This window comes from Condylura cristata, unplaced genomic scaffold, assembly GCF_000260355.1.
Source record: "Condylura cristata isolate star-nosed mole 26May11 unplaced genomic scaffold, ConCri1.0 scaffold00034, whole genome shotgun sequence".
Taxonomy (NCBI): domain Eukaryota; kingdom Metazoa; phylum Chordata; class Mammalia; order Eulipotyphla; family Talpidae; genus Condylura; species Condylura cristata.
The window spans coordinates 2498187-2509365 of NW_004567135.1; the positions used below are offsets into that span (position 1 = coordinate 2498187).

The 11179-nt window shown below is 50.6% G+C and overlaps 1 protein-coding gene across 1 annotated transcript in view; it reads left to right on the forward strand.

The window, feature by feature from the left end:
• Window positions 1–11179, forward strand: part of R3HDM2 (R3H domain containing 2) — an 87525-nt gene that overhangs the window by 50700 nt on the left and 25646 nt on the right. The window contains exons 3-10 of the mRNA XM_012732279.1: window positions 1728–1772; window positions 3324–3410; window positions 3880–4006; window positions 5371–5449; window positions 6082–6141; window positions 6652–6792; window positions 7214–7322; window positions 9859–9954. Of these exons, the coding sequence (XP_012587733.1) occupies window positions 1728–1772; window positions 3324–3410; window positions 3880–4006; window positions 5371–5449; window positions 6082–6141; window positions 6652–6792; window positions 7214–7322; window positions 9859–9954 (744 nt within the window). The remainder of the gene's footprint in view (window positions 1–1727; window positions 1773–3323; window positions 3411–3879; window positions 4007–5370; window positions 5450–6081; window positions 6142–6651; window positions 6793–7213; window positions 7323–9858; window positions 9955–11179) is intronic.

The following is an 11179-nucleotide window of genomic DNA, read 5'->3' on the forward strand; positions in this document are numbered from 1 at the left end:
TTCCTGCATACTTACAGGCTTATAAATGGGCATAACACCCGGGACCAATTTTATAAGCCAGGCAGTCGTTTATAAAATTTGCATGAACTACAGTTACACTCTTTATGCTCAGTGACATGGTCTTTGCAGCACTGTTTATACTGACAGGAAGATCAGAAACCCCCTCAACGGTGCGCTGTAAGACTGGGAGATAAGTTACAGTTTGGCAAGCCAGCGTTACCTTAAGAAAAAGAAAAAGAAAAAGAAGAAAAAGAAGAAGAAAAGCAGCCGTCCCAAGACTGCCCATCTGTGTGCAGGTTTCTCTCTGTCCCCTTTGCCTAGTAAACCTGCCCTTTAACATGTAGAGAATGAGGAGAGCCAGCAGCGCTCTCTGAAGGAGGAGGGAGGGTGGGCGGGGCGGGAAGGAAGCGAGGAGATCCGAGAGCTAGTTGTTTTCGAGTTGGGTTACAGCCGCTGAATGCAATACTCTTGCCACTTAGAAAAGCAGCGCTTTCTATAGAAGAAAAAAACCTTCTGCAGAATGAGGTCCAGTATGTCTGACACACGTCTGTTTGATTTTTAAAGCCCGTGTGTGTGTCCACAAGTGCAGTAAGTTTATATGACCACACAGAATGTCGAGTGGATCTCAAGACTCCAGTGCTAGCTGACACCTTAGGAAGAAGCCAGGCGGCAAGGAGCGCGGGAGGAGACCTGCCTCCTGCATGGCTCCCTGTTTGCGCCAGGCGTTGCTGCCCACCCCGGCCTCGCCTCCGAGTCCTCCCTTGCTGTAGAAGACCTTGCCCGCAGGCCGCGTGTTTCCTGCTCTTCCCAGCTGCCTCTCTGGTTCCCCTGGGCGTCTGGCGCTGTCATCCCCTGCCTGCGCAGGCACTGCAGTAGAGGGAGGCCCTCCCCTCCCTACCCTGTGGGGCGCCCCATCTCGCCTGCCCTCCTGCCCCCCAGCCTCCGTCCTCTCCACATCCCAGTGGCAAAATTCCATTCCAAACATCTCGGGAGCCTTAAGTGCCTCATTCCATGTGTAACCCCACGCAGCCTCTTTCCAGAGCCCCCACTTTTGACTTCTCAGCTGTTCAGAAACCTTTGTCAGTCAACCAGTCATTTTCCTTGTACACCTCAGACCTTTATTCCTCCTCCTCGCTCCAGCCCTGTCCCTCTCTACCTTGCCCCGCTGCTTTGGAGAGCATGCCCTTATCGTCCATGCCCCTTCTCTCTCTGTCCTGTTCCACCTTACCTTCCTGGCCCAAGTAGACTTTGGGGGTGCCGCAGGAACTTGGAACTGGTGGGATTCTCACATTCAGGGTGAGGACCAGAGGGTCTCCTTCCCCTTCCTACCGCCAGAGGGTCAGGGGTGGCTACCTCAAGTCGGAACTCTGAATGCACCCATTATGGATTAAATTAGGCCCCTGTGAGCAAACTGGGGGTGAAAGCAACATCTGTGCTCACGATATTTCCAGAAGCACCCTAATTAGGAGGGGATTCTGCGGCTTTCCAAGTGTAATTTTTACCAATTTGTGAAACAGGCTTGTGTCTCCCTATTCTGTCTTCACGTTAAGTGGGTGTTGTCTGTGGGCCCAGCCCCTGTGAGCCGCAGCTGCTAGGCTGCAGCAGGGGCCCAGCGCGCCTCTCAGCATCGGCTGTGGCAACTTTTTTCTCAGTCCTTTTTTTGTCTGTATTACTGGCGATTTGAATACTGATTTTTCCTGCCTTTAATGTTGTTAATTCCCTTCTAGCAGAGGCGGACGTCCAGCCATAGTCACGCCAGGAAAAGAGCCAAGGTGAGCGCCCACTCTCTTGCTTTGCTTCTGGTGTTTTCAGTCAGGCACTTGGCGGTGGCCTCCCGGGCTGGCCCGTTCCCTGGGTGTGTGCGGGCCGCGGCCTCCCAGCTGTTGCTCGCTGAGGGCACGTGCCCGCGCGGACAAGGACACAGACAGCCACGCGCATGCCCGTTCGGGGCGGGCTGGCTTTCCTGGCTTCGCCCTTCAACGCCGCGGCCCAGCCTCAGTCCGTCGCTGCCCCTGGAGCCATGCGCGAGGCTCACCAGCTCGCCAGCGTCCGGGCGGCATCCACCGGCTTTGCTATAAGGCAGCTCGTCTGCTCCATGCGCGCCTCTGGCTTCCATGGCAGAGCGGCTTTCTTTGAGCCTTAACTCTTGCCCCCCAAATTGCTTTTTACCCCAAAATTTCTTTAAATAAACCCTATCCCATTCATAGAAATGATTTTAACATTTTGTCCATTCTAAAAATAGAGACTTTTTTTAATGTTTCACTTTTTTAGGTTGGGGTAGGGAGGAAAATTTTGTTTTCAATCTTTATATGATAAAATTAGCACACCACATATTATTTGAAGCAGTGCTATCAGAGAAGACTATACGTGTTAGTGTGTGACAGCTTTTTAATTAGCTGGGGGGACAGTCAAACATTAAGCTCTTCTTGCAGTGGGGAGAATTGTCACCAGAAGTAATAATTAAAGGTGTCTTCTCCTTTCCTGAGGAATAATAATGGCAGCTTTTAGTAGTGGTCTGGTCAGTAGGTGACTTGCATTTGAAGAGGCCACACATATAAGCAGACGCTGCGTCTTGCGTTAGGTGACCTAATTCACAGTGGTAGGTTTGATGTGGAATTAAACCAGAAGGTGTTCACTACAACTTCACTTCATCCCAAACTTTTGAAGATAAGTAAAACAGATACATCTCTCTTTGGCAGAAGGAGAAATTTGGTTTCACAAAGGTTGAGTTTGACAGGACATCAGTTGGCCAATGGCAGAGTCAGCCTTGAAGTCAGTTACCTAAATGCCTTTGGGTATTTTTCTCCCAGTTTTATTGAGGAAAGACATGGACCCAGCAAGGGCAGGTCATGTGCGTGGGCTTTCAGAGCTCACAAACACCAAGCCAGGAGAGGCTGGGGCTTCCAGCTCTTTATTTCCGTTGTCTTTCTACTTGGCTCTGCGGCGGTACATTTGCGGGAAACTTCGGAATCTGCAATTGGAGCCCTGAGCTAGAGAAAGAAGAAAGCTAACTGAAGCCGTGTTCTTATCTGTTCTGTGTAGTTATTTCATTTTTCTATGTCTGCTACTAAACAGGAGAAGTGTTTTGAACTAAATGAACTGGGGTGTAGATTGTTTGGGAAAAGCAAAAGCCTATTTAATGACCGCAGCCCTTTAGGTATTTTTACCCTAGTTTTACTGAGGAGAGACATAGACCCAGAGAGGGCAGGTCATGTGCCTGGGCTCTCACCCAGTCAGAGAAAGTGCCCTTCGTTTAGCCGAAAGCTTTCTCATTTTCCAACCAGGGAGAGTCTGTATGTGTATTTGCTTTTATTTTCTTTCAGTCTAATTCCAAGCTGAAGTTGGTACGCAGCCTGGCAGTGTGTGAAGAGTCCTCTGCCCCCTTTACTGACGGGCCACTAGAAACCCAGGTAAGTTCTTGATAACGTAACTTTGCGGCTGGCAGTTGTTTGTAAACAGTAATATAGCAACCACAGCACAAACATTAGGTTTGGAAGTCAGGAGCTTCCAAACAAGTTGTGGCAGGATGTGGAAGTATAGGTCCTCCCCTCCGGCCACCCAGGACGGCGCATGCAAGAGAATCCAGGCCGGGAGCTTGTTTTTCCACCCACGCCTTCCCCTCCAACCATTTTCATCCGTTTCTACGCCAAGAACATTGTATCTCCAGCTCTCCATACAGCAGACTGTGATTACAGACAAAATAGGATCTACTTTGACCCTTTTGCTAGAACAAAGGCTGACAAAATTAAGTTAACAGAGACGTCCTCTTCTGTAAGAGAATGCTGACCCCCTCAGCATCGGCAGCTCTGAGATTCAAAGGGAGCTATAGGAGGCTTTAAATTTTTGTTTCACTTTGATTCTGTTTTCCCCCTTTCCCAGGACATAATTCAGTTGCATATCAGCTGTCCCTCTGACAAGGAGGAAGAAAAGTCCACAAAGGATGTCTCTGAAAAAGAAGACAAGGACAAAAATAAAGAAAAGGTTCCCAGGAAGATGCTGTCTAGAGGTGAGGACTTGCCCTTCTCATCGGGCCTGGCCCTCGCTGGCTCCACAGCCCCTTTCCTCCCGCTCGCTGGCAGTTGGGTATCCTTCTGGGAGGAGCTAGCAGCAGCTCATTTTTCTGCAGCCCTGCTTCACCAGGGGAGCGAGAGCCGCCACACCTGCTGGCTGCCCACAGACGCTGGCTTCTCTGTGGTCCGGGGGAACCCGCAGCCTGGCTCTTCTCTGGAGCAGGTTCTCCAAGTCCAGCTATCTGTTGGTTTTAGGGTGCCTGGCATAAATTAGTCTTTTTTTTTTTTTTTAAGATTTATTTATTTGTGCGTACAGAACTGGGGTACAGGCCAGAGGCTCAGGGGCGGTGAGAGGCTTCACCAGAGACAGAGTGGGGAACAGAACAGGCAGATGGACGAAGTACACTGCTGAGGGGAGCAGCGGGCGGGTCAGGAGAGGTCTGCCACGCCATGTGGTCTCCTCCGGGGCAGGCGGGAATCGAACTCATGCAGAAGCGGCTTTAGATTCTCAGTGCTGTGCTTTAACCCGCTGCGCCACCAGGGAGGGCCAAATTAGTCTTTTTTAAAATAATGCAGTCTGGGCCCTCCCTGGTGGCGCAGCGGGTTAAAGCACTGCACTGAGAAGCTAAAGCCACTTCCACATGAGTTCGATCCCCGCCTGCCCCGGAGGTGACCACATGGCGAGGCAGACCTCTCCTGACCCGCCCGCTGCTCCCCTCAGCAGTGTACTTCGTCGATCTGCCTGTTCTGCTCCCCACTCTGTCTCTGGTGAAGCCTCTCACCGCCCCTGCACCTCTGGCCTGTACCCCAGTTCTGTATGTATAAATAAATAAATCTTTAAAAAAAAAAAAAAATAATGCAGTCTGTGTCTAATCATTAAGCTCTTTTTGGTTTTCAAATCTGGGGCTAGAAGCACAGAGGCATGGGTTGTAAAAATGATAGCTGAGAGGAAAATGCAAACTTGAGATTAAAAATTCGAATGTACAAGGTGAATGATTCACATAATATTTAAACATACATGCTGAGATACTGGAAGATTCTGCACTGGCGGCCCTCTCCTAGAATATACCTTCCTTAACTAGAATAAAGCCTGCTTTGTTGTGACCTGGAGAGTCAGTAAATTCTTATTAGTGATGAGACAGCTTTTCTGTGTGAGACTAATTCAGCACTGTGACCCTGTCATTATCATGGGAAGTTTGGGGGGTGACAAATCATTCTGATTTTCAAGCTAAAACATCTGAAATTTGATTCTGTTTTCCTATTCTCATCTCTCCTAAGCAGGTTGTTGGCTTCTGCTTGGGATCACATATCAGGCAACAGTTTCATTTATTCTAAATTTCTTTTATTGTGGTGGTTCTAGACTCCAGCCAAGAATACACAGACTCCACTGGGATAGACCTACATGAGTTTCTTGTAAATACACTGAAAAAGAATCCAAGGTAATAATCAGAGTTTATGGAAGGGGGGCGGGGCCCCGGGGCAGCAGGATACCCCAGAGCTTGGTAAATTCTGTTCCTGGAATCTGGAAACCTGCCCACACCACCGCTTCCCCCCAGCGAAGTCCGGTACTCTGTGAGAGAGTCTGATACTCTCTCGCTGAGGTTTCCGCTTTCAGAAGAGATGAGGAAAATTCTATGGATGAAGAATGCACAGATGAGATGAAGGCATGGGAGTGCAATTAAAAAGCACAGGAGGAAGAAGACTTGCTCTGTACATACATGCACTAAATCATAATCATGTAAAAATCCTGCCCATAGCCAGATGGAATGGAGAGCCATGATTAGGTCTCTAAGTGCACAGTGTTTTCTACGGATACGATCGCCACCAGCAAGAGTTTTCAGATGTGAAGGCTCAGTACAAGGCCTGCAGGCTATATGCTTGCTTGCTTTTCTTTCTAAAGTGACCCACAGTGCAGGCGGTGGGGCGCAGCAGCCTCAGCATTTTCGGTCCTTTATCGGGGTGTGGTCCCTCCGGTAGTGAGCTCACTGTGTTTCCAGCCCTGGCCTTCAGCGTCTGCGGGAGGGCTGCTTTTTGTTTTTGTTTTTGTTTGCTTTTAATCTTTTCTAAACAGGGACAGAATGATGCTGCTAAAGTTAGAACAGGAGATTCTGGATTTTATTAATGACAACAAGTAAGTTACTTGAATGAAATACACATTTAGAGGTGGGAGGGGGTGGTCAGAAGAAATTTAGGTTCAGTTTCAGTCTCCCCTTTCGTATTTCCTTTGAAGTCTGAGTTCTAAAGGAGTCGCTCTCCTCACCTAAAGGAGTGCGCAGGAGAGCTCTGAAGCCAGAGAGGTTTCCTCCTGTCAACCGGAGTTGCAGGGGCATTTTATCTTTTCAGCAGCTCGACCTTGACTTGCATTTCACCGCTCTCGACTTCCCCCCTTTTTCTTTGCGGAATGTCATCTGGGTGGGTAACACTGAGAGCTTGCGGGCTTTGCTTAATGAGTTCAGTAGGCCATAGGACTCCTGTAAAATACTGTAGACGAGGAGTCCCTATCTTCCTTATGCGGAATTTACTTCTCCTAAGAAACCTCCCCCCCACACACACTTTAGACAGTTATAAAAAAAATTACAATTGGCTGTTTGTTACCCCTGTTGTTTTCTCTTATTTCATTTCTCGCTGGGTTTTCTGTTAGTAACCAGTTCAAGAAGTTCCCGCAGATGACCTCGTACCACCGGATGCTCTTACACCGGGTAGCTGCCTACTTTGGGATGGACCACAATGTCGACCAGACCGGGAAAGCCGTCATCATCAACAAGACCAGTAATACGAGAATGTAAGGGAGGAAACCCCAGATTGGGAAGGCTTTCCCTGGGCAGCTTTGGGTGGCAGAGGGAATTGTGGGATCACAGTGTCTCTTCCTGGGGAGGTGGGCAATGTCGGCAGTGACAGTCTCAGCTCCTGCAGTTTGTGAGGCCTGGCAGACAGATTTTAAAGTCGCCAGTATGTCGTGAAGAAAGGTCCCTGGCCTCTCTTCACCTATAGAACAGCTATAACTTTGGAGGAAGATGAGCTATGGGTGTTTAAAGAACTGACCCCGAGGATTTCAGTAAGGCACTCGTGTGATGTTTTGGATCTCTGACTTCAGAAGCCTTGAGTGGGAGTTGGAGAAATTAAGAACTCTGTACGAGAACATGTGCTTCCTAACAAAAGGGTCTTTCTCCTCCCCTCCTTCCACATTTCTCTCCCAATTCCAGCCCTGAACAGAGGTTCTCAGAACATATAAAGGATGAGAAGAATACAGAATTCCAGCAGAGGTTTATCCTCAAGAGGGATGATGCCAGCATGGACCGAGATGATAATCAGGTGAAGAATGGAAAGGGTTGGGTTGGCAGAGAAATCGCAGTAAGAGAAACTAGGAGGGGAGAATTTTAGAAATCCCTTAGCAAGTCCTTAGAACTCCGTAGACTGTAAAGTGTAATGAGCTCTACTGAGTTGACTCTGGCTTAACTCTTAACTGAAGACTGACCACACTCGTTGAGCTTAGGCCGCCTCTCCCCAGAGCGACTTGTGCTGGGGCTCGCTGGGCTTGCTCTCTCGGCCTGGTGCTCCCAGGTTCACTGTGACTTCTAACTCCCCATCTTTTGGGGACAAAAACAGGTCCCTCCCTGCCTCAGCCTCGATTCAGCTGGTGATTTCATTCTTTTTCTTCACGAATTAGGGATTTCTTTGGGTGTCCCAAAGCTACTTAACCCCATCTCCACTCCACTCTAGCTTAGGGCTGGCCCTGAATAGGCAAAGTTGTGATCGAATTTACCCAATTGTAAAGGTGTTTCTTGGCCCTTTCCACAACTCCCACATCTTTTCCCAGCTCCTTCCACCAAGGTGAGTGGGTCAGTTTGACTTCCGATGCCAGGGGCCTCGGGCAGAAGCCCTTTTGATCCATGCCCGTGGGACTACGAAGGGAAGCTCTGTCTGATCCCTCCACTAATGGGCCTGACTGGCCCTGGTTTCTAGCCCACCCTCTAGGTTCTTCAGGAGTTAGCTTTACTAGTTAGCTTTACTAGTCGCAGCTCAGGGCTTACACCCAGCCTGCTGCTCGCTTGGTCTCCAGAGGCGGTTAGCTGGGGAACCAGGGTTAATGCTTGAAGAGCATGGCTGGATAGAGCCAGCGTGAGCCCAGCTGGTTACTGATAATTGCAGTAATGTCTTAACTAGAGTAAAATGATTTTTCTTGGGATATTGTCTGGTCTTGAGATCAGGACTTTCCCTGCTTGCTACCTGAGTGCTGAGAAAGTGCCATGACCTGCTATGGACAAACACGCTGGGTCCGATTGAAAAGAATGAAACATACAAAGAGACAAGTTTGAGAAACGAGAACGAGCCTTTCCATCCTGATGCCCTTCTCTGCGTTTTTCCCAAAACCTTTTTCCTGTGGATCAGGAATTATTCAGGGCTCCGGGCATATCGGGGCGAGTGGCGTCTCTCTCTGTTGCCTCAGCTCGGGCTCGTTCGGAAACAGACGTGCTGTCTGCGCGGGCGGTGCTGCTGCTCCACAGGCCCTGATGTGGCAGAGTGTGTGCCGTGAGCGGGACTCCACTCGGAGACAAGCCGGACACTCTCCCTTTAACCCTCCGCACAGTGTGAATGGAGATGTTAGCCCACTGTAAACACAAGAAAACTGAGGCTAAGAGATGTGAAGCTCCTTGCCTGGAACCACATGTCAAAAAGACGCTCGCGAGGTTTTGCCTGACCGGGCGCTGGGCGGCTGGGCTCGGCCGAGGCCTGCGTGCACCTTGGGGGCGGGCTTTCTGGGAGGAGACTTGTGAAAGGACCTTAGTGGAACGTAGGCTGTTCAGACGAGCGAGACTGAATCTAGCCCAGGGAGATGCCCTCAAGTGCTGCCTGCCAGCCCTGGACGCCGGAAGCTGAGCAGAGCAGCCTAGAGCAGCCATGTTTCGGTTGCTTCCTCTGAAGCTTTCAAAGCCTGGACGGAAGGCCAGCGTCTTCTATAACCTATGACAGTCATTTCATAGATTGGCTCTGCCAGCCGGTCGCCTTCAAGGGCCACGCTCACACTCACAGACAGGAGGAGGTGGGCCGGCCCTTGAGGCCTGCCCAGCCCGCCCTTCTCGTCACCTCCCCCGTTTTCCAGAGATTGTAAAGCCCTGTCCTCCCATCCCTTTTCCCTTCCCGCCACGCTCTCCCTCGCCTCCTTCCCGCCATGCCTGGTCTGGCTGTCCTCTGCCGCCCCTTTCTGTACTACTCCCGTTTTCTCTCTTCCTGTTTGTGTTCTGTTCTCTTCTGTATTTCTGTAATTTCTCTCTTTCCCTCCCTCTGGTGACTGTACTCAAGATGATAGAAAAAACAGCTTGAGCTTTGAGTCTCCTTCGCCCCGAGGCCCCTTTGCTGAGCTCTGTGACTTGGGCCTTCAGGTGTGGCACTAGGGAGCTAAGGAGGGCACTGTCAAGAGCTACCTCTGTGAGGCTCTTTCCTGCATGTTGCTCTGCTAAATTCCTGTTTCTCCCCCTGTCTAGCTTCCACTTTTCCCTCGTTTTCCCGGCAAAGTAACATTTATTCCCTGAGCTGGTCTCGATCCTCCCCGACCGGAGTACTTGGTGACAGCAGGCACGCTACCCACCCCTTACAACTAGTACTTGTTCTTGCTACTCGGGGGGGGGGCGGCGAGGCCCGGCCATCCCGAGAAACGGCTCTCCCAAACCGCATGGTCACATGGACCCGTGACGTTGGTCCAACTCTGGAAAGTTTCTTTTTTTTTTTTTTTTTTTTCCGTTTTTTTGATGGCAACTATAAACTCTCCCGGTTTCTCTTCCTTGCTGGTGTGCAGTGAGCGTGCAGTACGAGGAGAACTTAACTAGCTTAATTCTGCTCATCGATCTAGATCAGAGTTCCATTGCAGGATGGAAGGAGGAGCAAGTCAATAGAAGAGAGAGAGGAGGAGTATCAAAGGGCCCGAGAGAGAATATTTGCCCGAGAGGTAAGTGTAGCTCCCAGAGTTGTCAGCCCACAGCTTTAGCTCATAATCTTTGGACTGTGAATGGAATGAACCCTCCATGAATGTTTTGTTGTGTTTTTGTTTTTGTTTTTGAACCAGTATCAGCCAGCCCCATGTTTGATCTCTGAAATTAGATGTGGCTTGTTGGAAAGCTGCTGCAGGTGTTTATTGTATTATTTTCAATACGTCTGCCTGTGGCACACAGAGGGGACAAGTGGAGTGGCTGAAATTGGTAGCTGTAACTAGACTGGCTACAGAAACTCCTTCGGCAGGGCTTTACGCAAGGGCCCTCACTCTTGCCTGTCCGCCTTCTTCTCGCTTCCCTTCGCCCTTCCGCTGCCGACGCTGGGTGCCGTGGCTTCTGTGTGGCAGTTAGTGCCCGCACGGCCCATGGCTCCATCTTGCTGGGCACATGCTGGTGATCGATAGGGCACAGGTCTGGCGCCCACTCTGAGTGACACTCGCACCTGCGCAGAGGGGCCACTCCCACCCCCGTCTCTCCCTGCAGGAAGTCTCTTTCTTCCTGTTGTTCTTACCTTGCTTCTGAGACGAGGACTGACTCCGTGGGCCAAGCGGGGACATGAGTCATTTTAGGCAGCTTTACTCTTAAGAACCGTGGGCCATATCAGATACACTTGGTACCCTGGTATTTCTTGGCCTTTGTCTACCAGACTGATGAGAGAAGTACAGCAGAATTTCAGGAAAGGCCATGGATAGACTTGAGAGGCGCTAACTTCCAGAAAACATGGTACACGGCTAGCAGCACATCCTAGAGTAGAACAACAAGGAAGAGCCAGCCTCCCGTCACTGTCACCTCAGGCAGCGTACGTAGGTGGATGTCACTCTCCTCCCGTGATTGTCTCGAGCTACCAGAAAACTGGATTTCTCCATGAGCCCGTTCCGTGTCTCTGGAGACCCCAGTGTTCCGAGGACAGATACCTCGTAAGTCTCCTAGCCCAGAGTTCAGGAAGGAATCTTCTTACCTGCTCTCGGTTACACGCCATTCGGAATCAGAGAACTCTGCCCTCCAGATTGCCCAGCCGCCCCCGGGGCGTCCTCTCCCGTGACCTGCAGATCCCATGGGGGTAGTGAGCAGAGGTGTTCGCCGGCCGGTGCCGGCGCCGTGGTGGACACGCACGGCTGGTGGGCGGCGAGGTACCAGCAGGCAGCAGCAGCGCACCCTCTCGGGCTGCCCAGCACGCGGCCC